Source organism: Scophthalmus maximus, chromosome 12 (genome assembly GCF_022379125.1).
Source record: "Scophthalmus maximus strain ysfricsl-2021 chromosome 12, ASM2237912v1, whole genome shotgun sequence".
NCBI classification, from domain to species: domain Eukaryota; kingdom Metazoa; phylum Chordata; class Actinopteri; order Pleuronectiformes; family Scophthalmidae; genus Scophthalmus; species Scophthalmus maximus.
The window spans coordinates 10,270,372-10,285,203 of NC_061526.1; the positions used below are offsets into that span (position 1 = coordinate 10,270,372).

Here is a 14,832-nt window from a genome sequence, read left to right on the forward strand (position 1 = left end):
GTACTCTGACTCTGTACTCTGACTCTGTACTCTGTACTCTGACCTCTGACTCTGTACTCTGACCTCTGACCTCTGACCTCGGACTCTTAACTCTGACTCTGACGCTTAACTCCTAACCCTAACTCTGACTCTGACTCTGACCTCTGACTCTGACTCTGACCTCTGACCTCTGACTCTGTACTCTGTACTCTGTACTCTGACCTCTGACTCTGTACTCTGTACTCTGACCTCTGACTCTGTACTCTGTACTCTGTACTCTGACCTCTGACTCTGACTCTGTACTCTGACCTCTGACCTCGGACTCTTAACTCTGACTCTGGACTCTGACTCTGACTCTGACCTCTGACTCTGTACTCTGGACTCTGACTCTGACTCTGACCTCTGACTCTGTACTCTGACCTCTGACTCTGACTCTGACTCTGTACTCTGACCTCTGACCTCTGACTCTGACTCTGTACTCTGACCTCTGACTCTGTACTCTGACCTCTGACCTCTGACTCTGACCTCTGACTCTGACTCTGGACTCTGGACTCTGACTCTGGACTCTGACTCTGACTCTGACTCTGGACTCTGACTCTGGACTCTGACTCTGGACTCGGACTTTGGACTCTGACTCTGGACTCTGACTCTGACTCTGACTCTGGACTCTGACTCTGACTCTGGACTCTGGACTCTGACTCTGGACTCTGGACTCTGGACTCTGACTCTGACTCTGTACTTCTGACCTCTGACCTCTGACTCTGACTCTGACTCTGACTCTGACTCTGGACTCTGGACTCTGACTCTGACTCTGGACTCTGGACTCTGACTCTGGACTCTGACTCTGACTCTGGACTCTGGACTCTGACTCTGGACTCTGACTCTGGACTCTGACTCTGGACTCTGGACTCGGACTCTGGACTCGGACTCTGACTCTGGACTCTGGACTCTGACTCTGGACTCTGACTCTGACTCTGACTCTGGACTCTGACTCTGACTCTGGACTCTGGACTCTGACTCTGGACTCTGACTCTGACTCTGACTCTGGACTCTGGACTCTGACTCTGGACTCTGACTCTGGACTCTGACTCTGGACTCTGACTCTGACTCTGACTCTGACTCTGGACTCTGACTCTGACTCTGGACTCTGGACTCTGACTCTGGACTCTGACTCTGACTCTGGACTCTGACTCTGGACTCTGACTCTGGACTCTGGACTCTGACTCTGGACTCTGGACTCTGACTCTGGACTCTGACTCTGGACTCTGACTCTGACTCTGGACTCTGACTCTGGACTCTGACTCTGACTCTGGACTCTGGACTCTGACTCTGGACTCTGACTCTGGACTCTGACTCTGACTCTGGACTCTGACTCTGACTCTGGACTCTGACTCTGACTCTGGACTCTGACTCTGGACTCTGACTCTGGACTCTGACTCTGACTCTGACTCTGACTCTGGACTCTGACTCTGGACTCTGACTCTGGACTCTGGACTCTGGACTCTGACTCTGACTCTGGACTCTGGACTCTGACTCTGGACTCTGACTCTGACTCTGGACTCTGGACTCTGGACTCTGACTCTGGACTCTGACTCTGGACTCTGACTCTGTACTTCTGACCTCTGACCTCTGTACTCTGACTCTGGACTCTGACTCTGGACTCTGGACTCTGACTCTGGACTCTGACTCTGACTCTGGACTCTGGACTCTGACTCTGGACTCTGACTCTGGACTCTGACTCTGTACTTCTGACCTCTGACCTCTGTACTCTGACTCTGGACTCTGACTCTGACTCTGGACTCTGACTCTGGACTCTGGACTCTGACTCTGGACTCTGACTCTGGACTCTGGACTCTGACTCTGACTCTGGACTCTGGACTCTGGACTCTGATTCTCTAACTTTGCAGAACAAACTCGTAAAGCGAAGTACGTGTCTTTATTTCTTGGTGCGTGTGCATTGTTGACTGTATGTTGATAAAGTTCCAGTTCCTCAGTATCAATCCTGAACTTTTCTTTAATGTGGCTGCGGAGCAGAAAGACTCAAGTTGGAGATATGACTGTAATAATCTGTGTTTATATGTATTTATATTTACAGTGGGTTGTGTGAAGGAATGTCCGTGTGAGGTGTTTAACCACAGATGTCCTCTCAGTGGAGTCCCCCCCCCCCCACAGAGTCCAGCTGGCAGGTCACACGCCAAAGCATCACCTCATCATCATCACTCCTCTTCATCATCACTCCTCATCACACTGTTGTATGAAACGTTTCTTATCTCTGAATTCTGCCCAGTGACGGACGTTCTACTTCTTGTGTCTCTTCCTCAGGTGAGTTTTCTTTCTGTTGTTGTTTTATATTATTATTATTTTTTATTATTTATTATCAACAGGAATATTTTGAAGGTCATATAATCAAACATCAAACTGATGAGAGCTGATCATCATGTTGCATTGGTTGTGTTTTCAGTTTTTCCAAAAGGAGAAATTAAAGATTTGAAAATTAATCTATTTGAATCTTAGTTTCACCACATTGTTGTGTATGTAGCTCATCAACAATCTCCTGAAGTCGTGTCATTGTTTTCATTTCTGATTTATTTATTGTTACTTCACAATCCAGCGATCTGATGATTCACCGACCTGAAGCCTCGACTGACGAAGAGGTTTGGAATCTGTCAGCGTCTCAATTACATTCCTGTCTGTCGTTGGTGGCAACTTACACTCCTAACCCAGTCTCTGAGGATTGTAAACTCTGAAGATTATAAACTCTGAGGATTGTAAACTCTGAAGATTATAAACTCTGAGGATTATAAACTTTGAGGATTATAAAGTGAGATGTAAGACATCATCATCATCATCATCACTCCAGCCTCCGGAGCAATGCCTCGTCCGTCTCTTCCCGCTTCACTCCTCCTCGCTCCTCGCTCGTCCTTGTTCTTCGGACTGCTGCTCCTCGTTCCCTCGAACGTCAGGTGTCAGAACGACACAGAGCCAATCGTGTTGGAGGGAAAGTGTCTGGTGGTGTGTGACTCCGCCCCCTCTGCCGAGCCGTCGGGGATCGGGGCTCTAGGCATGTCGGTGAGGTCAGGGGCTGGACGGGTGGCGTTCTCAGCCATTCGCAACACCAACCACGAACCGTCGGAGATGAGCAACCGCACCATGACCATCTACTTTGACCAGGTGACTATCAGACGCACCTGAGCATCATCTTGTAATGTTGTCACCACCTCGACCATTTCATTCACTGACAAACAACAGCTTGTGTAATGGACACCATCCATCCCATAAAAAACTAAGGCAATATTCTAGAACGTTTAGCAAACTCCTGAAGAAACAGATGCAGAATGAGGTCCGGTGTCAAAGACTCCTGGATCTTCAAAACTCTGGTTGTGAGAAAGAATAGATTCTCAAACAAAAATCAGATCAAACTTAAACATAACTGGTTATTTAAACATGGAATTGATCTGCTGCTTCACCGGCTCCACTCTCCCAGGAAGTTCTACACAACACTGGGAGCTGAATGGATGAGGTCGACACTGAGGTCCAACACTGAGGTCCAACACTGTGGTGGACTGAGGTCTAACACTGAAGTGGACTGAGGTCCAACACTGAGGTCGACACTGAGGACGACACTGAGGTCCAACACTGAGGTGGACTGAGGTCCAACACTGTGGTCCAACACTGAGGTGGACTGAGGACGACACTGAGGTCCAACACTGAGGTCCAACACTGAGGTGGACTGAGGACGACACTGAGGTCCAACACTGAGGTCCAACACTGAGGTGGACTGAGGTGGACTGAGGACGACACTGAGGTCCAACACTGAGGTCCAACACTGAGGTGGACTGAGGTCCAACACTGAGGTCCAACACTGAGGTGGACTGAGGACGACACTGAGGTCCAACACTGAGGTGGACTGAGGTCCAACACTGTGGTCCAACACTGAGGTGGACTGAGGACGACACTGAGGTCCAACACTGAGGTGGACTGTGGTCCAACACTGAGGTGGACTGAGGACGACACTGAGGTCCAACACTGAGGTGGACTGAGGTCCAACACTGAGGTCCAACACTGAGGTGGACTGAGGTCCAACACTGAGGTCCAACACTGAGGTGGACTGAGGTCCAACACTGAGGTCGACACTGAAGTGGACTGAGGTCCAACACTGAGGTCGACACTGAGGTAACACTGAGGTTGACACTGAGGGACTGAGGTGGACTGAGGTCGACACTGAGGTAACACTGAGGTCGACACTGAGGGACTGAGGTGGACTGAGGTCCAACACTGAGGTCCAACACGGAGGTGGACTGAGGTCAACACTGAGGTCGACACTGAGGGACTGAGGTCCAACACTGAGGTCGACACTGAGGGACTGAGGTGGACTGAGGTCCAATACTGTGGTCAACACTGAGGTCGACACTGAGGTCGACACTGAGTAGACATTGAAGTGGACTGAGGTCGACACTGATGTCCAACACTGAGGTCCAACACTGAGGTCGACACTGAGGTCGACACTGAGCTGGACTGAGGTCCAACACTGAGGTCGACACTGAGGTGGACTGAGGTCAACACTGAGGTGGACTGAGGTCCAACACTGAGGTCGACACTGAGGTCGACACTGAGCTGGACTGAGGTGGACTGAGGTCCAACACTGAGGTCGACACTGAGGTCGACACTGAGGTGGACTGAGGTCAACACTGAGGTCGACTGACGTCCAACACTGAGGTGGACTGAGGTCCAACACTGAGGTGGACTGAGGTCCAACACTGAAGTGGACTGAGGTCCAACACTGAGGTCGACACTGAGGTGGACTGAGGTCAACACTGAGGTCGACTGACGTCCAACACTGAGGTGGACTGAGGTCCAACACTGAGGTGGACTGAGGTCCAACACTGAAGTGGACTGAGGTCCAACACTGAGGTCGACACTGAGGTGGACTGAGGTCCAGTTCTCATGTGACCTCCTGCACAGGAGCAGCGTCGCCATGAAGCAGAAGACAAGACTGAATCAGAATCAAGATTTGAATTTAGAAGTCACGAGTGGATGAAAGAACGTGGATCAGCGTCGTGTCATTGTGCTGCATCCGACTCAAATAGAAACTTAATACTGAAAACTCTGGCGTCACATACGCAGCAGATGATCTGATCAGATTTCAGGACCGTGACTCTTCACGTTGACACGAGCGCTGTGATCAGACGTTGTGACGTGGACACGACGAGTCTTTGTTCTGTCTTTTGTCTTCAGGCTTTGAGATAAAAGATCACGTCCGCATGTCAACAAGTTCACCACATTCCAAATGTTCCATCACGTGTGATATTAATGTTCCCTCCTTGTTTTGAGATTGTTAGCATGCAACGGTTTACAGATGCAGAACCGTGAGATATATAGATTCAGACTGATGGGAATTAATGTCATGACGTTTCAGGTGTTTGGTCAAATTCAAAATGTGTCTCCTTGATGAAAAGTCAATTCAAGTTATTGACGAAACTGTAGAAACTGTTGTTTCCGTTAACGATACTTAAGTTGTGACACCTGATCCTCAGTCACTGTTCGTACAGAAGAGATTTTGGTCATCTGCCAACAAGTGTGACAATGTGAATCATTGTGTCCATTGAGAGTTTCACAACAGTAGCACTGAGGTGTGACTGGAACATTTAGTTCAACGTCATTCCTTCTTCTTGACACAAACACTTCTTGTCTCACATTACAGATTGGAATCAACTGCTTTGCCCTGTTTTGACCTTTCATGTTTTCACTTTCTTTTCAGATCTTAGTAAACGTCGGTGGACATTTTGATCCAGCACGGAGCATCTTCGTGGCCCCCAGGAAAGGCGTCTACAGTTTCAGCTTCCACGTGGTCAAAGTTTACAACCGGCAGACGATACAAGTAAGAACAGTTCAAGACGACGAGTCAAACCACAAACTCTCACGTTCGGACCAATGAGCGATTAATAAGGATCCGACCGGTCCAGACTAGAAGTGGGAAACAATATCAATAATCTCAAGTCAAGCTCCAGACCAATGATGTGAGACTTGGGTTTGAATGAGAGAGGTTTTGTCAAATGGATAAATGAAGAGATGATGTTCTCATGAACTTCACTGTGTCCTTGTGTCCAGGTGAGTCTGGTGGTCAGCGGCTGGCCCGTGATCTCGGCCTTCGCAGGTGACCAGGACGTGACCAGGGAAGCTGCCACCAACGCCGGGCTGGTGATGATGGAGCGGGGGGACAAGGCGTCCCTGAAGCTGGAGAGGGGGAATCTGATGGGGGGGTGGAAGTTCTCCACTTTCTCTGGGTTTCTGGTGTTCCCCCTGTAGGGTGGGGGAGGGACGGGAGGGGGAAGTCTTCATATGTATCAGATGGTGAATTCACTTTGCACCCACCAATAACCTGAAAGTCATTTCCATTTGAACTGCACTTGTACGTCTTATTGTCTAGATACTGTAATGTGTCGTGTACCAGGAGTCGGCGGAGGTTTGTCATTTTCTTTTTATGCATGAATCCAAAGTGACAATAAAGATTTCTGAGTCTATTCTCTGCCTCTCGACAATCCATCGTTATGAATCTATATGGAAAGGACTTTTCTCGTGTCCTTGATAAAACGACAGTGACCGACGCCTGGTGGATGACGTGATGCCGACAGACGGTTCATCCCCACTGAGCGCCGAGGATCAACCCCCACGTGAGAGAGTTCGGTCTCTGCGGCGGATCCGGAGGCAGATGGACGAACGGTTCCGGTGCCAGAGACCTGCGGAGTTCACACGGTGCGTCGCAGCCGAGCAGCTCCACAGAAAACAACATGAAGACTCCGACCAAACACCAAACACAAGAAATTCATACATCTAATGTACAAACTTTAACCTTCATGTGTATTTTCTTTCTTTCAGAAGGTTCCAGGTGAAGAGATGCGTCTCCAAAGAGAAGACGTTGTCCAATTAATTCAGTTTAATGTAACTGAGCTAATTTTAAGGACTATTCATATTTAATGAAATATGACACTAAATATCGATTTACAAGACGAAAGTCATCAGGCAACTAGTGAAACAGTCTCGAACACAAATATATATTTTGATTATGGTATAAAATGGAGAAAATCAGCTTTAAAAATATTTTTTTCATCACTTCAAAAATGATAAATTACATTAAATTCAATTCTAACCCAGTGGGCCAGAAAAAGCTAATACATAATTTTTTGAATACAAATGTAGATTTTATTATCAGAATCCTAGTTAACTGTACATGTACAAACGTTTCCCAGAGTTTTTCCTGATGTGTGAGATTCCAACATGTCTGACTGGCACAATCTTCCAGATATTATAAACTCGTCGTTGTTGTTTCGGTCTTTTCCTGAGATTAAAACTGACTCGTCCTCAGATTGAGTTTTTCATCTTCACTGAAGCTACGTCCTGCTTCTGCTGAGGGAAGTGATCCAATCAACACACTGGACGTCTCGTTCAAACACAGATGATAAAGACGTTGCTTCACTTCCTGAGTTTGTAAAGACGTCGAGTTCAAAAGAAACCAGATCAACACAAATACAATAAAAATGTCACCTTCCAAAAACACAAAGTATATTTACATAAAATGTTTGATCAGATTCAGTGTTTCAGTGCAGATGATTGTTGACGGAGTCTGTTGACTCGAGAAGAAACCACTTGATCAGTCCTCGCTCGTGTTTTTACTGCTGACGGGCGAAGGAGAAGTGAGGGTTTTCAAAAAACAAGACCAAATTTTAATGTTGAAGTCGACATGCGACTACAGATCAATATGAATCCAGTTTTTAAAAACCTGAAATTGAAATCAGACGAACGATCCCAGCAAGAAGTTTCATGAGAGAACTTGGAACTGGAACCGGCCGCCTGCTCCTCACTTGTTGTTCCTGCTTCCGGGGCGCGACAGCGGCGGCAGGTTGACACTAGGGGGCGCTGTCGGGTGACGCCTCCTCTCGGAGTCGTAGATGTTCATGGTGTTGAAGTCGCCGCTCTGGACCCCGCTGACGTTGCTCCAGTGGATGCAGACGTTACGTGTGGAGGGCGGTTTGTGGGACGAAGTGACCGGGCTGGACGACTGACGCTGACATGAAAATATTAAGATATGAAATGTAAGATATCAAAATAATAGGAGACAGAAACATGAACACAATGGGACATTATGATTAGTATTGATGATCTGGACAACCTGGTACTGTAGATGGTGTTGTCTGGGGGTGCTCTGCAGGTTCTCGGCTGCTCTGCCTTGAGACGACCCCCTGGTGGACGGAGGCGGTGGCGACGCTCCGATGGGATGAACGGAGGACGCCTTCACTTCCTGGAACTCTGTCGCTAAGCACCGCTGATCAACGTGACGCGGGTCTGCAGGTCGAGGCGTCGGCGGGTCGACGTGACGCAGGTCAGAAGGTCGAGGCTGGTCGACATGGCGCAGGTCAGAAGGTCGAGGCTGGTCGACGTGACGCAGGTCAGCAGGTCGAGGCGTCGGCGGGTCGACGTGGCGCAGGTCAGAAGGTCGAGGCTGGTCGACGTGACGCAGGTCAGCAGGTCGAGGCGTCAGCGGGTCGACGTGGCGCAGGTCAGAAGGTCGAGGCTGGTCGACGTGACGCAGGTCAGAAGTTCGAGGTGTCGGCGGGTCTGAAACAAACAAAACATGAACTCATGTTTCCTCTCCAGTTCCTGGTTCCTGTGTCGCTCCAACACCAACTTCCTGTTTACCTGTAACTCTCGCTGCTTCCCGTCTGTGGTTTGTCCAATCACCTGCCATTTCCTGCAGCAGAAGGAAATTCAGTCAACGTTCTGTTGTATAAACACAGTTCTAACTCAGGGTTTAAAGTTTGAGCTTCTTGTGGGTTTGAACGTTTCATCCCAGTTGAATGTGATGAAGATGTTTGACTGATTATTATTATTATTATTATTATAATTATTAGTGACGTGTTGAAGCATGAATGAGCGACAGTCTCAGGTCCTTGAACGCTCGCTAAGTTCTAAAGACAAATGGAGACAAAGATCTCTGACTCTTGATTTAGACAATAGTCCTTCATCAAAAGTTGAATCAGAAGAAATAGATTTGAAGAATCAACAGAAACGACTCCAATGTTTTATAATGGAGATCATGAGATTTTCGAACTGACGAATCAGCTGTTTATTGTTGCAGGTGGTTTATTTACAGGTAACCAGATATTTCTTTACTGACGGCAGCATCGTATCATTTGTTCCAGTGAACAGTGAAGGTTGATCTCACCTGGACGGGCGGACGTCCCGTCGGAACATTGTCACAGATGTTCACAGCTTCAACTCTGACAAGTTCTAGGACAAAAGAACAACACGGAATGTGAAAACTGGTCAAATGAGTTTAACTTTAGTTCTCATGGGAAACTTTTGATCACAAACTCAAAACTCCAGGACGTGAAGAAGAAATGAGTTCATTCTTTCTGGATTGTGATCTGATGAGACATGAAAACGGACCTGAGTTCTGAGTGACCTGAAGCCTCCGAACCTGCTCTGTGAGTCGCTCTTGTTCCTTCTGCTCCTGGAAAGGGAACAAGAGAAAGAAGGAATCATTGAAAACAAGGTGTCGCTGCGTCGTGTGTCGGTGGACAGATTTTCTTCTCACCAGTTTCCTCAGCACTTGATGAACGACGTCCAGAACATTATGTTTGTGCATCTGATACAGTTGTTCTGTGACGGTTGCACAATCTGCCAAGAGGAGCAGAAGCTTTCATTTATTCTACATTTCATTCAATGTCTTCAGAGAGTGAACTTCTCTGAGCTCTGAGGAAGCTGCTGCTGCTCGTACCGAAGGCGGACGGCCTGTTGCCGGGTCCCGACTCCCAGCAGCGCACCATGAGCTCCATCAGTGGGCTCAGCTCCGCCCGTCCCGCGGCCTGGCGCCTGAACTCCTCCAGCGACGGACGGTCTCCCAGGGGGATCCGGAGCCGCACGATGCTGGAGATTGGATCTGGAGGAAAAGAAGAAACAATAATTCTGATTTTCATTGCAGATATTTCTCCATGTTTGCATTAAAGCTGCACCGAACAATATCTTGGTTTTAACTCTGGATTCAATAACTAAGTGTGAAACAAACTCTGATGGATGATGAATGAAGTCATTTTTTATTCAATTCTAATCTCTGGGGCCCCCTTGTGGTGATATCACAAACTGTCTCATCTCAACAAACAGAACGCATCTCCACATTTCAATATTTTTGAAAAGTTTTTTTTAACATGTCAATATTTACATCCTCAATCAATCAGTGAAAAATGTCTGTCAAGTCAAAGGTGATGTCATCAAACGACCTGTTCGTTCAACCAGTTACTTTAAATGTATACATATGTATTTGGTTTTTTTAGAATAAAAAAAACTGAAAAACAAATGCGATTCGAACGATCAGTCCGTCGTCAACATAGCTGCTGATTATTTTCTTTCAGTCAAGGAATCTTTAATCGTTGCATCTATAATCAGATCTCATTAAAACAAAGTGGAGCCACAGTATTATGATCATCTGCTGTTGCATCTTCAAATGAACAGATTAGTTCACGTTGTTTCTGTACAAACTAATTCCTGAAACAACAAACGGCGGGTGCGGTCGCGCACTTGCAGAGAAACACGAGACACGAGGTGATGATAATGAGGAGTCTCTTACTGGCATACGGTTGTTTCCCGGTGACGATGGACCACAGGAGGACACCATAGCTGGAAGACACACACGTGGTCACACACCTTCATCACTTACAGCAGCACAATCAAGACAGACATGAAACCCTGTCACTGAGCACCTGTAGATGTCCGAGGCTCGTGTGGGGCTGTACTGTAAATCAAAAGCCTCTGGCGGCATGTAGCTGAGCGTCCCTCCCTCCTCCTCGCTGCTCCTCTTCGACACTCGACTGATGCTGTGGTAAAACTTGGCGAGGCCGAAATCTGTGAGCTGGAGAAAAGGGAGTCGGTTCATTGACGCTACGTACAAATTAAATGACTCTTGCTGTAATATACAGAGTGTGTAATATGAAAGTGTGACGTGCACTCACCTTGACGTTGAGGTACGAGTCCAGCAGCACGTTGCTCGGCTTCAGGTCCAGGTGCAGCAGCGCCGGCGAGAGGCTGTGGAGGAAGTTGATGCCCAGAGACACCTGGTGGGCGAGTCTCAGGACCAGCGGCCACGGCAGCACCTCGTTCAACGTGGCCTGTCGCACAAGAGAACTGCAGTGAGGCTCACGCTGTAGAAGCTCATATGACACCTACGATATACAGTATGACACCTGTAATACAGAACGATACCTACAGTATGATACCTACAGTATGACACCTGTAATACAGAACGATACCTACAGTATGATACCTACAGTATGACACCTGTAATACAGAACGATACCTACAGTATGATACCTACAGTATGACACCTGTAATACAGAACAATACCTACAGTATGATACCTACAGTATGACACCTGTAATACAGAACGATACCTACAGTATGATACCTACTGTATGACACCTGTAATACAGAACAATACCTACAGTATGATACCTACAGTATGACACCTATAATACAAAACAATCCCTACAGTATGACACCTGTAATACAGAACAATACCTACAGTATGATACCTACAGTATAATACCTACAGTATGACACCTATAATACAGAACGATCCCTACAGTATGACACCTGTAATACAGAACAATACCTACAGTATGATACCTATAATACAGAACGATCCCTACAGTATGACACCTATAATACAGTATGATACCTACAGTATGACACCTATAATACAGAACAATCCCTACAGTATGATACCTATAATACAGAACGATCCCTACAGTATGACACCTATAATACAGACCAATACCTACAGTATGACACCTATAATACAGAACGATCCCTACAGTATGACACCTATAATACAGTATGATACCTACAGTATGACACCTATAATACAGAACGATCCCTACAGTATGACACCTATAATACAGTATGATACCTACAGTATGACACCTATAATACAGAACAATACCTACAGTATGATACCTATAATACAGAACGATCCCTACAGTATGAAACCTATAATACAGACCAATACCTACAGTATGACACCTATAATACAGAACGATCCCTACAGTATGACACCTATAATACAGTATGATACCTACAGTATGACACCTATAATACAGAACAATCCCTACAGTATGACACCTATAATACAGTATGATACCTACAGTATGACACCTATAATACAGAACAATCCCTACAGTATGACACCTATAATACAGTATAATACCTATAACAGTGTGATACCTACGATACCTACAGTATATGACACCTATAATACAGTGTGATACCTACAGTATGATACCTTCAGTATGACACCTATAATACAGTGTGATACCTACAGTATGACACCTATAATACAGAACGATCCCTACAGTATGACACCTATAATACAGACCAATACCTACAGTATGACACCTATAATACAGAACGATCCCTACAGTATGACACCTATAATACAGTATGATACCTACAGTATGACACCTATAATACAGAACAATCCCTACAGTATGACACCTATAATACAGTATGATACCTACAGTATGACACCTATAATACAGAACAATCCCTACAGTATGACACCTATAATACAGTATAATACCTATAACAGTGTGATACCTACGATACCTACAGTATATGACACCTATAATACAGTGTGATACCTACAGTATGATACCTTCAGTATGACACCTATAATACAGTGTGATACCTACAGTACGATACCTACAGTATGACACCTATAATTCAGTGTGATACCTACAGTATGACACCTTTAATACCTATTTTCCCAGAAAAACTAAAATGTCAACCAGCAGGGTTCATCCTCTGGGGAGTGTGTGTGTTACCTGCAGGGACGTCAGTGATCCTCTCTCCATGAACTTCATGACTAGGCCCAGCTGCTCTGAGGGTCCAGAGTTCGGCAGTCGGCCCTTGAAGACCCCGAGGACCTGCATGATGTACTCGCTGCTTCCTCGACGCATCATTTCACTCTCACGCTGCAGAGATGAACTGCTCCTGTGTGTGTGTGTTCGTGTGTGTGTGTGTGCATGTGTGTTTGCTCTCAGTTATCCCCACGTCATTTCATCGCACAAACCAGAAACGCTCTTTACATCTACTCACCCGTCGTCGTAACGAAGCAGCTTGACGGCCACATCGTAGCACCACTGACAGTGTCTGGCTCTGTAGATGTGCCCAAACCCCCCAGAGCCAATAAGCTGCCAACCTGTGAGGCTGGAATCTCCGATCAACACTGGAGCTGAACTGCTGCTGGACATGTTCACTGGAGATGAATTGCTGATCGTGTTCACTGGTGATGAACCGGTCACAGACGTGTTCACTGGAGCCGGGCCGTTCACTGGAGCCGAGCCGTTCACTGGAGCCGAGCCGGTCACAGAAGTGTTCACTAGAGATGAACCGGTCACAGACGTGTTCACTGGAGCCGACCCGGTCACAGACGCGTTCACTGGAGCCGAGCCGGTCGCAGACGTGTTCACAGGAGATGAACCGGTCACAGACGCGTTAACTGGAGCCGAGCCGGTCTCAGACGTGTTCACTGGAGATGAACCGGTCACAGACGTGTTCGGTGGAGCCGACCCGGTCACAGACGCGTTCACTAGAGCCGAGCCGGTCGCAGACGTGTTCACTGGAGATGAACCGGTCACAGACGCGTTCACTGGAGCCGACCCGGTCACAGACGCGTTCACTAGAGCCGAGCCGGTCGCAGACGTGTTCACTGGAGATGAACCGGTCACAGACGCGTTCACTGGAGCCGAGCCGGTCGCAGACGTGTTCACTGGAGATGAACCGGTCACAGACGCGTTCACTGGAGCCGAGCCGGTCGCAGACGTGTTCACTGGAGCCGAGCCGATCACAGACGTGTTCACTGGAGATGAACCGGTCACAGACGTGTTCAGTGGAGCCGACCCGGTCACAGACGTGTTCACTGGAGCCGAGCAGGTCACAGACGTGTTCACTGGAGCCGAGCAGGTCACAGAAGTGTTCACTAGAGCCGAGCCAGTCACAGACGTGTTCACTAGAGATGAACCGGTCACAGACGTGTTCACTGGAGCCGACCCGGTCACAGACGTGTTCACTGGAGCCGAGCCGGTCGCAGACGTGTTCACTGGAGATGAACCGATCACAGACGTGTTCACTGGAGTCGAGCAGGTCACAGACGTGTTCACTGGACCCGAGCCGGTCACAGACGTGTTCACTGGAGATGAACCAGTCAAGACGTGTTCACTGGACCCGAGTCGGTCACAGACGTGTTCACTGGACCCGAGCCGGTCACAGACGTGTTCACTGGAGCCGAGCAGGTCACAGACGTGTTCACTGGAGCCGAGCAGGTCACAGAAGTGTTCACTGGAGCCGAGCCAGTCACAGACGTGTTCACTAGAGATGAACCGGTCACAGACGTGTTCACTGGAGCCGACCCGGTCACAGACGTGTTCACTGGAGCCGAGCCGGTCGCAGACGTGTTCACTGGAGATGAACCGATCACAGACGTGTTCACTGGAGTCGAGCAGGTCACAGACGTGTTCACTGGACCCGAGCCGGTCACAGACGTGTTCACTGGAGATGAACCAGTCAAGACGTGTTCACTGGACCCGAGTCGGTCACAGACGTGTTCACTGGACCCGAGCCGGTCACAGACGTGTTCACTGGAGATGAACCGGTCACAGACGTGTTCACTGGACCCGAGTCGGTCACAGACGTGTTCACTGGAGATGAACCGGTCACAGATGTGTTCACTGGAGCTGGCCCGGTCACAGACGAGTTCACTGGAGATGAACCGATCACAGACGTGTTCACTGTGGGAGAAGATGG

At 47.8% G+C, this 14,832-nt stretch overlaps 2 protein-coding genes across 2 annotated transcripts; one reads left to right on the forward strand and one right to left on the reverse strand.

Annotated features, from left to right (window-relative positions):
* The first annotated feature begins 2,140 nt into the window (after positions 1 to 2,140).
* Positions 2,141 to 6,500, forward strand: si:dkeyp-74b6.2 (cerebellin-1). Its single transcript, XM_035618159.1, has 4 exons — positions 2,141 to 2,301; positions 2,591 to 3,150; positions 5,738 to 5,857; positions 6,088 to 6,500. Exons 2-4 carry the CDS (start codon positions 2,851 to 2,853, stop codon positions 6,283 to 6,285), a joined length of 618 nt encoding a protein of 205 aa, XP_035474052.1. The 5' UTR covers positions 2,141 to 2,301; positions 2,591 to 2,850; the 3' UTR covers positions 6,286 to 6,500.
* A 517-nt stretch (positions 6,501 to 7,017) lies between these two features.
* Positions 7,018 to 13,280, reverse strand: ripk3 (receptor-interacting serine-threonine kinase 3). The gene is made up of 12 exons (XM_035617999.2): positions 13,126 to 13,280; positions 12,852 to 13,020; positions 10,983 to 11,138; positions 10,734 to 10,882; positions 10,601 to 10,650; positions 9,755 to 9,916; positions 9,572 to 9,654; positions 9,424 to 9,487; positions 9,200 to 9,264; positions 8,674 to 8,725; positions 8,147 to 8,592; positions 7,018 to 8,041 (listed from the first exon to the last, which is right to left on the reverse strand). The coding sequence occupies exons 1-12, from the start codon at positions 13,278 to 13,280 to the stop codon at positions 7,835 to 7,837; spliced, it is 1,758 nt and encodes a 585-aa protein (XP_035473892.2). The 3' UTR covers positions 7,018 to 7,834.
* Positions 13,281 to 14,832: the final 1,552 nt, after the last annotated feature.